The 14,777-nt window shown below is 40.5% G+C and overlaps 1 protein-coding gene across 1 annotated transcript in view; it reads left to right on the top strand.

Annotated features, from left to right (window-relative positions):
* The first annotated feature begins 337 nt into the window (after positions 1 to 337).
* Positions 338 to 14,777, top strand: part of Tub (TUB bipartite transcription factor) — a 70,535-nt gene continuing 56,095 nt past the window's right edge. Inside the window, 3 exon segments of the mRNA XM_040284808.2 lie at positions 338 to 388; positions 391 to 509; positions 1,106 to 1,153. Coding sequence (XP_040140742.1) covers positions 353 to 388; positions 391 to 509; positions 1,106 to 1,153 — 203 coding nt within the window. The 5' untranslated portion in view covers positions 338 to 352.

The following is a 14,777-nucleotide window of genomic DNA, read 5'->3' as shown; positions in this document are numbered from 1 at the left end:
TGCATGGGTTGCCATAGTAACCTGCAGAAGCAAGGATACACGGTCTCCGTGTTGCCATGGAAACTAGCATTTGGCTGTCCCTGTGTGGCATGGCTGCTGAGACCTTGAGGATTCAGTCTAGTCCTGAAGGGTTTGGGAGGGGGACAAGAACAGCAGACAGGTTTCCATGTCCTAATTAATCAGTGATGGTGGTTGTTAGTCTGACTGTTGCCATGGTGATGAAGGGAGACACCTGAGTGGGCTTGAGCTGGCTTCAGTCCTAAGCTGAATACAAGGCATTTCAACAGGCACCAGGTCTTCAAGTGCAGCCTGAAGCAGGACCAACCCCCAAGTACTTCATCCTCTGGCCACCATGGGGGCTAGGACAACTTTATCTTCTTTCTGGGTTTGCACTCTTTTGCCGAGACAGGGATTTTGTCCCCAGGAGGCATTCCCCAGCCCATGGGATCTCAGCATTCAAAGCAGCACAGGAAACCTGGGCCCCTGAAACGGGGCCACCGAAGAGATCGGTAAGCACTCAACACCCTCCTACCTTTAGCCCGTGTACCCCACCCCTGTATTAACTCCAGCTACCCACCCTTCCCTTTGCAGTTCCAAAGCCTCCTCTGCCCCAGGTGCTTCTCCCTGCTCACCATATGGGGCTCCCTGCCTTTATCCCCAAGCCCCTGAGGCTCTAGACTGGTGATCAGGGTGCCTCATTACTTCAGAATCTGCCCAGGATCTCAGGGGATCCTCACCATTGGAGTAAAAGCCTCTCCCCCTTGTTTCAAGTCATCTGGCTGCTCCACAGTCCTGCCTCCATGCCTCTTCTGGCGGGCTCCTCCTTCCAGTCTCTTCCTGCCCCCACCCCCACGCCACACTTATTTCCACCGCCTGAGCCATTCGTGCCCTCATTCTGGCCTGCCTGCCTGCTGTGCTGGGCCCAGAGGGAGCACCCTGTGGAAGTCCCTCCACCCCAATTCATCACTGAACTCACTTCCTGAGGCAGCTGAGACCAGGGCACTGAAGGAGGCCTTGAGTGATCACACTGTGCCCAGACAACAGGTGGGGATGATGAGGTGAGGCTGCAAAGGTGTGGAGAATCACCCCTTCTTTTCCTCCTCAGGAGAACAACCAGGAGGAAGTACTGGAAGGAAGGAAGGGAGATCGCTGGGTGAGCTGTCAGGGAAGGAGGGAAGGGAGGATCATCTTCAGGGGATTGTGAGGGGAGGTGTGGGGAGGGAGTGGGTGGCTTGATGGCTATGGACCCCATATGAGCTGGGGTGTGTGTGTGTGACATGGGGTTAGGGAAGGGTGTGACCTCTAGGCAAAGTCTGCACTTAGGGTGGCTGTTGTGGGCTTGGTTAGTTCCTCTCAGATCCTCCTGTGCTCCTTTGCCCTGACTCCAGCCAGGTGGTGCTGACCAGAGCCCAGAGGTATGGGCTCTCTTCACCAGTCTGTCCTAGGACTCTCAGCCAGGCCCACCCAAGGAGAGGGTGTCTTTCACATGTGATCAGGCTATGGCCCCAAACCACTGAGGAGATAATGGTGCGGGAGCATCCAGCCTCATTATCCAAGTACCCAGGTCTGGATACGCCTTATCTCTAGGTGGCATCCCCAGGCCTGTCTTCTGAGGACAGAAGTTGGGTCTTTCCCAGGGCTCCTGAACAGAACCTTATTTGTAATTTATTGATGTTGGAGTCCTTAGGATGTATTCCTTGGCCCAATGGGATGGTCAGAAATAGCAGTCCTGGGAAGGAGAGGCTCCTCCCTATGTACAGATGAGGCAAGGTAATGGAATTCCCTCCCTCTGTGGAGTGGCCACTAGGGTACACAGCACCTGGAGGATCAGCCTGACCTTCAAGGTCCAGACAAAGAAATAGGGGACACCTAGGGCTCTGGTTTGGCCCCCCGCCCAAGGTTGTCAGTCCTGGAACACTGATGGGATTTGTGATGATGGTAGCCTTTTAGTTTTCTAAAAGGGAAACTCTGTGAAGAACCATAGGTCTCAGGTGTGACACTGTGTCTCTTTTTTTCTACACACAACCTCAGACCAGGTTGATTTTTTAAGCCTAAAGAACATCTCATGAAGACAAAAATGTGGTGGTGGAGTTTATCACTTGAACCTGGTGCAGAGGTCTTAGGGAGGAGCGGGGGTATTAGTAGTGTACTTCAGAGAGAGGGCTCTAATGAGACTTGAAGATTTTAGCTCATTTGTCTTTTGCAGCAGGTGCAGTTTGAATGATGTGAGATGATGAGTCTTTTTCCTGTATCTGCTAACCCATAGGCTGTGTCAAGTCTTCAAGAGCCTTTGAGATCCTATATCCAACCCTTTGTTTAATAGAGAAAACTGAGCCTTCAGGACAAAGTCACACTGCAGGTTCATGGTAGAGTTAGAACTAGAATTCAGGCCACCTGCTTAGGGTTTTTTATGTGTGGTAAAGATGAGGGAGCCTGCCTCACTTGGGAATCAAGAGGCTTACTGGGAGCAAGTGGCCCTTTGGCCATAACTTTACTTATATAAATGGAGGCCCAGTGCATCATGTGGACTGTATGTCTAAAGCTTATGACTGGATGTTAGGGATCCCTGGCCATACTGGGTTTCTGGGCTGGCATATTTCTGAAAGTTGCTACCTCCCTACTTTGTCCAGAGCCTCTAGTACCACTTTGGGTCTTCCATGTTGAAAGGCTCTTCTAGTAGCCCTTAATGTCAGGCAAAACTGCTGAATTCAAGATGGTACCAACAAGCATGACATTTCACTCTTGGTGACCTATTCTGTGTGGGCATACAGAGCTGTAAATAGATGGACAAAGGAATTGAGGAGAACTCAAACAGCCTCAGATTTGAGCGCTGAATTATAGGGACACATCACTATAGGTTGGGAATAGTTGTAATTGAAGGCAAAGTTATATGGTCCTTAGGGATATGGTGAAGCAAGAAAGACTGGACTCTTGGCTTGTGGTGTTTCATCTAGGTTTTCCCACCATACTGGGCACTTCCATGACCATTAGGATGGTGCCTCCATACCCCAACCTCTGAGGCCCTTGTCTTCAACTTGTTGAATGCCACCTTCATTTCATTGACCCATTACCAGCATCTTGTTGAAACTCTAAAATCTTAGTCTTTTTGTACCTCCTATGCAGTCTGTTCCCCCTCATTGCTACTGTGTCAGCTCAGAAAGACCTTCACCCTCAGTTTTTCTCCTCGCTTTGAATCATCTCTTGTTTCGATCCTATCTGAACCCTATAGCTTGTCTCTATAGCTGCTCACCATTTGCCGTCTGTCCCCTTAGGCATCCACCCCAACCTTAGAGTGTGGGAATGGTCTGCCTTCTCTAGTACTGGTATAGAGGGGTGAAGGGACCCCTTTGTGGACTATACTGGTTCAAATTCATGCTCTACAGTCCTCAGTGGAGCTGCCAGCAGACCTGCTGCTCAGGCTTATTCTAACCCCACAGCCACTTCAGAGCTCTCACATGACCCTTGATTTTTTCACACCACAGCTCCCCAACTCGTTCTCAGCAGTCAACCTAGACTCTGATTTTACTGAGAAAAGAAAACTTTTCAAAAGGAAGCTTCTTTAACCTCGCCTGTGCTCCAGACTTACCCATCTGTGCCTATCTATGCCCCTGGCCCCCATCATACCGAGAAATAGGTGTTCCTCTTCTGGTTAGTCTCTTAACTGGGGATCTAATAATCCTTCCTACATCCTGCCCCCACCCCAAGTACCTTGCTCTGTTGCTTATCCCTCCCTCCTTCTCTCCCTTCATCCCTCCCTGCTTACCTTTGTGTCCCCACTCTCCTGTCATCTTCCACTGAAAATTAGTTTAAAAAACAATCCCAAATTTCTTGACTTTACAACCCTTCCTCTCTCCTGTTCTTTTTCATCTATTGAAACCAACATCATGTCTGTCATCTCCACTTCCTCAGCTCCTGCTGAGTCCTCAGTCCACTACAGCCTGGTTTCTGCCTCCACTTCACCACCCATGCAGCTCATGCTAGTGACTCATATAAATCCAGCTGAAGCCTCTCAGTTCCTCCTCTACCTCCCAGCCACACTTGACATAGAACACACCCTGTCTCTGGTACGCTCTTCCCTTGTCTTCCATGACCCTACTTCTTGTTTGCTTTCTCCTATTTTGATTTCTTAATCTTTGTGAGAATTCTTTTTCTATCTTCATCTCTTTTCTCCCTTACCTGGGTTTCTGGTGATCCCATCAATGACCATAGCTTCTACTTCCATCTCTAAGCTGAAGACTAGAACTGCTCCCCAAACCTTTTCCTTAGTTTCTATTTTTTTAGTTTTTGTAGCTCATGTACTGAAGTTCCTTCTTAGGTGCCCAAACATTTAGGATTATTATGTGCTTTCAAGGAGTTCACCTGTTCACCAATACAAAATGTCTTCTTTATCCCTGGTTAAAAAAAAATTGTTTTGAGGTCTACTTGGTCTGATATTAATGTAATCACTCTGGATTTCTATTGATGACTCTTTGCATGGTGTATCTTTTCATCCTTTTACTCTGAGCCTCACTGATTTTATATTGGAAGTAGTTTTATTTTAGACTGCATTTAATTGTGTCATTTTTATCCAGTCTGATAGATTTGGTATTGGAGTGTTTAGATAGTCTAAACTTACTATTAGTATCAATAGAGTTGAGTTTACTCCCACCATCTTGCTATCAGTATTCTATTTGTTCCACCTATCACCCCCCACTTGCCACTTTTTTTGCTTTCTTTGGGATTAGCTATTTCTTTATGATTCTATTTTATCTTTCACTTTTATCTTATTGTCCATAACTTTTTAATGTTTCTATTTGTTTTTATGGTTGCTGTAAAGTTTATATATCTTCAATTCATACAGTCTTTCTTCAGATGATGATATCATGAATAGCATAACAACCTTGCAACAATATAATTCCATTTCTCCTTTGAGCTATTATCATCATGCATTTTGCTTCTGTGTGAAAAACCCAACAATACAATGTTATTGTTTTTGCTTTAAACATCCAATTACCTATTAAAACTAACATTTTTATTGGGATGTAATTCATCTATTTATAGTGTACAATTCCATGGTTTCAAGTTGTGCAACCATCACTACAATCAGCTTTTGAACACTTTCATTACTTTCCTTCCCTGTAAAACAACCATGCGCATTAGCAGTTTTTCCTTTTTACTACCAAGCCCAGCCCTAGCGAACTGCTCCTCTATTTTCTGTTTTTAGAGATTTGTCTATTCTGGACATTTCATATAAAGGTCATAATAAAATATATGGTGTTTTGTGATTATCTTCTTTCCTTAGTGTAGTGTTTTCAAGGTTTACCCATATTGTACCATGTATCAGTACTTCATTTCTTTATAATTGCTGATAATATTCCATTCCATGTATATGCCACATTTGTTTATCCATACATTAGTTGTTGAACATTTGGGTGTTTCTACGTTTTACTATTATAAGTAATGCTATTATGAGTATTTGTGTTCACATTTTTTGTATGTACATATGTTTACATTTCTCTTGGATATATGCTTATGATCTGTGCTCAATCTTCTGAGGAATCGCTAGACTCTTTTACATTCTGATTTTTCTATCTACATCTTTTCCAATGCAAGTTGTTATTTGTAATTTTAATTATAAGCATCCTAGTCAGTGTGAAGTGGTGTTATATTTTGGTTTTGAGTTATATTTCCCTAATGAATCATAACAACTAATATGCTTATAATCCATTTGTGTATCTTCTTTAGAATAATATCTATTCAAATACTTTGTTTTTTAAGTTGGTTGTCTTTTTTATTATTGAGTTGAAAGCATTCTTTATATATTCTAGATACAAGACCTTTAGTAGATGTATAATTTGCAGATATTTTATTCCATTTTGAAGTTGTCTTCACTTTCTTGACAGGGCCCTTTGCAAGAAACCTTTTGAAAGAAATCATTGCCTATTACATGATCACAAAGATTTTTGCCTATATTATCTTTGAAGACTTTTATAGTTTTAAATCTTATATTTAATTTATGTGTTTGTTTCATTTTGAGTTAATTTTTGTGTTGATGTGAGGTAGGAGTCTGTGTTAGTCAACTTGCTATTGTTACAATGAAATACCTGAGATACTTAACTTATAAAGAGAAAAAGGTTATTTTGGCTCATGGTTTTGGAGTTTCCAGTACAAGATCAGGTGGACCCATTGCTATGGGCCTCTGGTGGGTATACCAGATGCCAAGAGTGGTTAGCATGTGGTGAAACAAACTGCTCACCTCAGGAGCTAGGAAGCAAAAGTGAGAAAAGAGACCAGGATCTCACAATCCTCTTTAAGGGTATACCCACTGTGATAAAAGACTCCTCCTTCTATGGGTCCACCAAACCTCACATTCAATATCCAAACTATAGCTGGATCCAAACTCATTCTTTGCATGTGGACATTCCATTGTCCCAGCACCATTTGTTGAAAAGACTCTTCTTTACCCCATTGAATGCTTTTGGCATGTTATTGAAAATTAATTGACTATTAAATGTGAGCTTCCACCCCAACTCAGGGCTCTCAATTCTATTGTATCAATCAATATGTCCATCTTTAGACCAACACCATACTGTCTTTATTACTATAGTTTTGTAGTAAATTTTGGAAGTGTTAGTTTCCAACTTTGTTCCTTTTCAAGATTGTTTTGGCAATTCTGGGTTTCTTGATTTTTCCTAATGAATTTTAAGGTCAGCTTGTCAAATTCTGTGAAGAATCCAGCTGGTATTCTGATGAGTATTGCATTGGTTATGTAGATAAATTCAGGGAGTCTTGCCATTGTAGCAATATTTACTCGTCTATCCATAAATTCAGATGTCTTTATTTATTAAGGATGACTTAAATTTCTTTAGAAGTTTGTAGTTTTCAATGTCCAACCTTGTACTACTTTTTATGAAATTATTCCTTAATATTTCATTCTTTTTGATGTTCTTGTAAATTGAACTATTTTCTTTATTTCAGTTTTGGATTGTCCAATGAAAGTATATAGAGATATAACTTATTTTGTATGTTGATCCTGCAAACTTGCTGAATTTTTCATTAGTTCTAATAGTTTTTTGCTAGATACTTTAGATTTTCCTAAAACAATATCATACCATCTATGAACAGAAAATTTTACTTTTTCTTTTCTACTCTGGATGCCTTTTATTTCATTTTCTTGCCTAATTATATTATATAGAACCTCCAGTAAAATGGTAAATAGAATTTGATCTTAGGTAAAAGTTCATTCAGTCTTTCACCTTTAATATGATGCCAATTACAGGTTTTTCATAGATTATCCTTATCTCGGTGAGGAAACCTTCTATTCTAACTTGTTAAGTATTTTTTTTAATCATGAAAAGATGTTGAATTTTGTCAAATGCTTTTTTTGCATCTATTGAGATGATTATGTGATTTTTGTCCTTTATTCTCAATATATTATGTATTCTATTAATTGATTTTGGGAGGATAAATCAATTTTATATTCCTGGGATTGATTCCAGTTAGTCAAGATATCTAATCTTGATGTTACTAGATTTAATTTGTTTGTTTTTATTTTTATTTTGGGGGGTACCAGGGATTGAACTCAAGGGCATTCAGCCACTTAGCCACATATGCAGCCCTATTTTATATTTTATTTAGAGACAGGGTCTCACTGAGTTGCTTAGCACCTCACTTTTGCTGAGGTTGGGTTTGTACTCAAGATTCTCCTGCCTCAGCCTCCGAGCTTCTAGGATTATAGGTGTGCGCCAGTATGCCCGGCTGCTTGTTTTTTTGTGTGTGTGTGTGTATAAGAAAAAAAATACTTTATGTGCGCCTATATTTTTTTTACCATTTCTGGTATTCTTCATATGTATATTCAAATTTCCAGATTATCAAGAATCATTTCCTTTTTTCTGAAGGACTTACTGTAATACTTCTTACAGTACTGATTAAGTCTGTTTTCTTGTAGGAAGTGGTCTTTATTTTGTCTTCATTTTATGAACATAAATAAAATTTAAATTGAAAGGATGTTTTTCTTTCAGTACTTTCTGATTTGCTGTGTTTCTGGTGAGAAGTGTCTTACCATTCTTTTCTTTGTTCCTCTGTTTGCAGTGCCCTGCCTATGCTTTTCTGGATGCTTTTACGATTTTCTTTATTACTGGTTTTCAAGAATTTGATTATGAGGTATCTTCATGTTTCTTTGCTTGAGATCTTTTGAGTTCCTTGAATTTGTGAGTTTATAACTGTCAAGAAATTTGAAAAGATTTTGGATATTATTTCTTCAAATATTTTTTCTTCCTCCCCTCTTCCTTCTATGCCCCCAGTGGATCTTTAATTATATATATCTAGATTGCTTGATTCTGCTCCATGGTTCCCTGATAATTAGGTTTATTCTTGTCAATATTTTTCTTGTGTTTTATTTTGGAATATTTCTATTATTATTTAAATTAACTAATCTTTTCTTTGCTGTGTGTAACTCCATGCAGTGTACATTTTTGTTATAGGTATTGTATTTTTCATTTAGAAGTTTGACTTGGGTCTTAATTGTATCTGCCATTTCTCTCTCATTATATTTGTATTTTCCTCTACATTGTGTACATGGAGTAAATTTATAAAAGCTCTTTTCACATTTTTGCTCACTCTATCATGTGTGTCATTTTTAGGAAAGTTCCTACTTATATTGTTTTTACCCATGACTCTTCTAATACCAAATATGTGTGTTTTTTCCTATACCAGCAATGAATTTGACAACTTCCTGGATGCCAACAGGGCATCCTACAGTTCAATTCAATACTGACACTAACTGCTTGGAGTTAGTACAGATCCCACAGGTTAGTAAAAGTCTTAGTCACACAAGACTACCCCAATTTCGGGTATTAATAACAAGTCCCAGGTTGCCTCCTGTACTTTTATCCAACTGGCCCTAAATTAGGCATTCTCATGGTCCCCCTCCTCAAATATGAAAATAAACTAGAATGGATCACAGAACCTAGGAAAGCCATTTACTATTACCTGTAATTATCAAGGATACAATTTAGAAAGTGTCAAATTGAAGAGATGCACAGAGCAAGGTATACCGTTTACCTCTGCCATGCTCCTAGATGTGTTCACCAACCCAGAAGCTCTCCAACACCTATTGTTTAGGGGTTTATGGAGGTTCTATTACATAGGCATTATTGGTTAAACCACTGGTCATTGGTGGTTGAATGCAATCTCCAGTCTCTTTTCTCTCCCAGTGGTCTTGGGGTGGGATTGAAAGTTCCAACCTTCAATGGTTGGTGCCTTTGGGAACCAGACCCCATCCTGAAACCATCTGAGGGCCCACTAAGAATCTCTGCATTAGTAATAAACCCAGGTATAGTTGAAAGGGGCTTTTTATGAATTTTAAAAATATACTCCTAGCTGGGTGTGCTGGTGAATACTTGTAATTCCAGTGACTTAGAAGGCTGAGGCAGGAAGATCAAAATTTGAGGCCAGCCTCAGCAATTTAATGAGATTCTGTCTCAGAATAAAAATGTAAAAAAAAGACTGTGAATGTGGCTCAGTGGTCAAGTGCTCCTGAGTTTAATCCCAAGTACCAAAAAAAAAAAAAAACCATACACACACATACACATACACACACACACACACACACACACACACACACACACACACTTCTGTTATTTAGAAAATTTCAAGGGTTTTAGAAGCTTTATGTCAAGAACTGGGGACAAAGATCAGATATAATATATATATATATTTCTTTTTATTTTATTTTATTTCACTTTGTTTTTTATTTTTTATTTTATTTTTTTTTTTTTAAAAATGAACATGTTTCTTTTCTTTTTTTTAAGAGAGAGTGAGAGAGGAGAGAGAGAGCATTTTTAATATTTATTTTTTAGTTCTCGGCAGACACAACATCTTTGTTGGTATGTGGTGCTGAGGATCGAACCCGGGTCGCACGCACGCCAGACGAGCGCGCTACCGCTTGAGCCACATCCCCAGCCCCACTTTGTTTTTTAAATTAAATTTTTTAAATTTAAATTTTCATTTAATTTCATTGTTTAACCTGATTTAATTTAAATTTTTTTGTTTGTTAATTTATTTTTGAGACAAGAGTCTCACTCTGTTGCCAGGCTGGGCAAGTGATCCTCCTACTTAGTCCATCAGAGCTGGAATTACAGGCACTTACCACCATGCCTGCTGTATATTTCTTATTGTATCACTTTTGGGATTGATTTTTCTTCTGGTTATAGTTCCTATTTTCTTTTATTTTTTTCATGCCTGGTAATTTTTTTATTAAAAGATGTGGTGAATTTCTTTTTATCTCTGGGTACTGGATTTTGTTCTATTCCTTTAGATAGTGTTAGGCTAGGTTCAGTTAAATCACATAGAATTAGTTGACTCTCCTGAGGTTTTCTTTGTAGGGCTTTATAGGGCAGGCCCAGAGCAACCTTTAGCCCAAGACTATCTTGGCCCCCCTACTAAAGTAGTTCTCTTCTGAGAACTCTATTAATGCCATGAGTGTCAGGAGGTGGCCAGAGGAAATAAAAATTATTCCCTTCCTTCTGAGTATCTAGGATTGTTTCACCCACTCCTCTCTAGTGATTTTTTCCCTGACCTTAGGTAATTTTCTCATGTGTGCTCTGCTTTCTCATACCCTCTCAGTCCTGCTTGCATTCTTGCTCCCTCCCTCCCTCCCTCTCTCCCTCCTCCTCCTCTTTCCTTCCTCTTTCTCTTCTTCCTTCTCCTCATCCTCCCTATATAGCTCCCTCTTCTCTGATATTTTGACTATCAAATTCTAGTTGTCTTGGTCTCCCTGAACTCTCACCTCTATCTCCTCAACTCAGTGAGACCACCAGGCTCTCCTTTCTTCACTCCAAAAGCTGAGACCTGGAAACACTTTCCAGGTAGCAATTTTGGTCACATGTGTGGCTCACCTTGTTGCTTTCTGTTGTCAAGTGTCTGGAAACTATTGTCTCACATATTTTATTTGGCTTTTAAGTTTTAAGGCAGAAAGGTAAATTTAGTTCCTGATACTTCATTGTGGCTGCACGTGAAATTTCCTTCGGTTTAGGATCCCAAATTCAACTGCCTAGCCTGCATCCCCATCTAGCTATCACATAGACTCAATGGTTTAAACCAACATTACCATTCTCAAAATCATCTCTCCTCTTACATTTTCTATCTCCATCACCCCAGCTCCAAATTTTAAAGGCCACCATGACCTCTTCTTCACTTATCCCTAATATATGAATTAATTCTTTTCAATTTCATATTTCTGGTTATTAAATCTGTACCTGCCTCCCTCCCTCCCTCCCTTCTTCCCTCCTTTTCTATGCATCTCTATCTCTCTGTCCACAGATTACTTTAGACCTTCACTGTCTTTAGTCTAAGTTACTATGTAATAGCCTGAAAATGGCCTCTTTGCCTCCAGTCCTGTTTTATTACAATCCACTAACCACACTTAAGTCAGAATTATTTTCCCATAGTGCAGATATGATCACATTATCCCATACTTATCAGTTTTTAGTGGCTTCTCTGAAACCTTCGGGTAGAGCTGAGCATTTTTCATGGAGATAAAAAGGTCTTTCCTATTTGATTCCATGCTCTCCAGCATCCTCTCATGTCCTGCCTCTCCCAGTTACCATGTACACCAGGCCGTGAGCTCACATGCTCCTTTCCATTTCTGGGCTTCACCTGTGTTTCCTACCATCTATAAGATGTGTAGTGTCCTTTCCTGTCTTCACCTGGTAAACTGCTCATCATCCCTTAGGACTTGATATCATCTCCCCCAGGAAGCCTACTTAGATGTCCTCAATCACACGCAGTGCTAAACTCTTCAGAAGTCTACTTAGTATATTTACTGTAATCATGGATTATATCTGGCATGGCGGGTGGAAACAAGGAGACCCAATGCCAGTTTCCCTCCAGTGGCCTGGGTGTCAGCAGAACTATCAAGCCCAAAGCTGAGGAGTACTGAGAGGTTGTGCTATCTTCCTACTTCTTGCATAGGCTGTCTTTCGATGCATACATGTGTGCATTTCTGTGAGATCAATGATAGGAATTAAATTGTTATGCAATTATATGTAACATTAAATATAGGGTAAAATTAAATATAATACATATAGTATATATCATTGTAATATTACTATGTGCCAAACTCTGTGTTAAATGTTTTCCATATATCTTATTTAATATTCACAATTTTGTGAAATAGGTGTTTATAATCCCTGTGAATTCAGTAACACTGGATGCTGCCAGTTTTCCAGAATGGTTCTGTCAATGCATGTTCACCAGCAGGATATACATCCTGGTTGCTAAACATACCCAACAAAACTTGGTCTTTCTTGTCTTTTTATTTTAGCTATCTTGCTGAGTATATAGTACACAGTATTATGGTTTTACTTTGCATTTTTCCTAGAAAATAATGAACTTTAGTATCTTTTCATTCACACATTTCTTTAGAATATTTTACTTATATGCCCACTCCTGATAACCCTTAGTTCATTAAAACAAGAAGAAGGGCTGAGGTTTTGGCTTAGTGGTAGAGTGCTTGCCTCATATGGGAGAGCCACTGGATTCGATCCTCAGCACCACATAAAATGAATAAATGAAATAAAGGTATTGTGTCCTTCTACAACTAAAAAAAATTAAAAACAAAACAAAAGAAGAAAATGAGTAAGGCCAAAAAGCTGTTACCATAAAGCAAAACTATCCTGGGTAAAGAACTATTTTATTTTTTTCTCTTCAATGAAGTTTGTCAGCTTGAAAATAACTTTTGGTCTAATTAGTGGACCTTAAAGAAAATGTACATTTGTCACTTATTTTGTTCCAAGCTCTTTGTCAACTTAATTTTAACTTGTCCCACATACAGCATTTGCATCTTTGTTGGAATGCAGTGTAATGAGACATTGCATAGAACAAAGGAACAGCTCAAACTCAGGGTGAGGAAGGAAGCCTTTAGGAGCTAATGCCCAAGAACCAGTGTGTTTCCACTAGGAACTATCAGGAGGGAGTGGAGTTGTGAGCACTGCAGAAGAGATTCTAAAAATAAGGGTTTTAGAAATTTGTTTTGTGTTGTTGTTCTTCATTAGAATATGTTAATTGAAAAATGGGCTCAAATTTTACTTAGGTGCTATTTTAAAAATCTTGGGTTTATCTGAAAACTATATGATAGTCTTTATTTCCAAGTAACAGTTATATACATTTATGTGCATACATCCTAGTGAAATTGTGTGAACTGTTACCTAACTTTTTCATGTAACATATTTTCCCGTAATATTATTGGACAAATATTGTTTTTAATGGCTGTATAGTAGTTTTATGGACAATGAAATACATTGATTCATCTCCTTATCTTGGTTATTTCTATAATTTCTAAATTCTCAGTGATGAACATCTTGGTTCATAAATTTCCATGCTCTTATGACTATTGTTTTAGATAGTAAAATTAAAGGCTCTCAAAGAATAAAAATCTGTAAAGTTCTTTGATGATATGTTTTCGTATTTCTTTCCAGAAGGGCTGTCAATCAACTTCCGAGCACTATCTGAAATGCCTCCCTCACTGCATGTTTGCCAATTTCACATTCACTCAGTAATGTGTCTCTTGCCTAAGAGATAAGATTTTTACTTAATAAAAATCAATGCAGGGGAGTCCAACATGGCGGCGGGCGCGGAGAGATCAAGTCTCTGACCTCTTCAGCTGTGCAGGCATAGGGAGTCGTAAACAGCCTAACTCTGTTTGCTCAGGATCACTAGGCAATGCTGAGCTGACGTGGATCTGGAACGAGCAGTCTGGGCCTCTCAGAACACACACTGAACCTGGATCGGCTGAATTCAAGCTCCCGTTCGCCTGCTTCCCGCAGACAAACAGCTGTGACTCAGCACTAATCCATCCGGCTGAAACAACCGGTCAGCCCTTCTGATCCTACGGAGGTAAATGCCAACCGAGCCTTCATAGGTAGTGGCCACAGGTTTGAAACGGGGCTTGGGAGAGACAGTAAGGACCCACCCGTTGCATTGGTCACCCGGCAAAGGGAAACAAACTGTCGCCATTTGCAAGAGATACCACCATGGCAAACAACTGACGTCATCAGACTGTGGCGGAGGAGATAACTTCATTGAAACCTGCGGCTACAGGTGTGTGATTCGCTAGCCTTCCCTCTCCACACATCGGGGAAACCTTAAGGGCCAATCTCAGCTCTCCTGTAAGGGCCTCTCCCAGCTCTCCCGTGAGCACGGTAGCCAGACAGAGGGAATTAGAGGTGGCGCGGGACCCGCCAGCGCGGGACTACCGCTCCCACCAGTGCAGACAGCTGAGGTCTCTTGCACCAGCTACCGGGGGTGTGGCTACCGGAGGGGCAGTAAAATTCGCTGAGGATTCTCAGCCCCAAGCTCTACAAACTTAGGGTCTGAGGGAATGGCAAACTGGAAGAGTGTGCCCAGTCATTCATGACAACAGGGCTCCCGGGAGCAGCAGACCTGGTGTGTACCCAGTATTGTGGTGAGCGGCACCCGTGAGAGGGGCCTGGCTAGAGGAAAAGTGGGGAAGTGACTAGACACAAGAGGATGCCCTAGGCACCCAGGATTGGAGACTCGCCCAGTCTGGGAGGAGGAGCTGCTGCACAGTGATTGGTTTCCGCGTATTGATAGGAGAAACTTGGCCTGGTGGTCACAGCGCCACCTACTGGAAGAGAAGTTAATCAAACTCTAAGACTGCATTTATTAGTTTTTTTTTTGTTGTTGTTGTTGTTTTTTGTTGTTGTTATTGTTGTTGTTGATGTTGTTGTTTTAATTTTGATTTGGGGTTTTCTTTCAGTTTCATTTTTCTTGTTTTT

Source organism: Ictidomys tridecemlineatus, chromosome 4, assembly GCF_052094955.1.
Source record: "Ictidomys tridecemlineatus isolate mIctTri1 chromosome 4, mIctTri1.hap1, whole genome shotgun sequence".
NCBI lineage: Eukaryota > Metazoa > Chordata > Mammalia > Rodentia > Sciuridae > Ictidomys > Ictidomys tridecemlineatus.
Note: the sequence above shows the minus strand (reverse complement) of the source record. Positions and strands in the feature narration are given on the sequence as shown.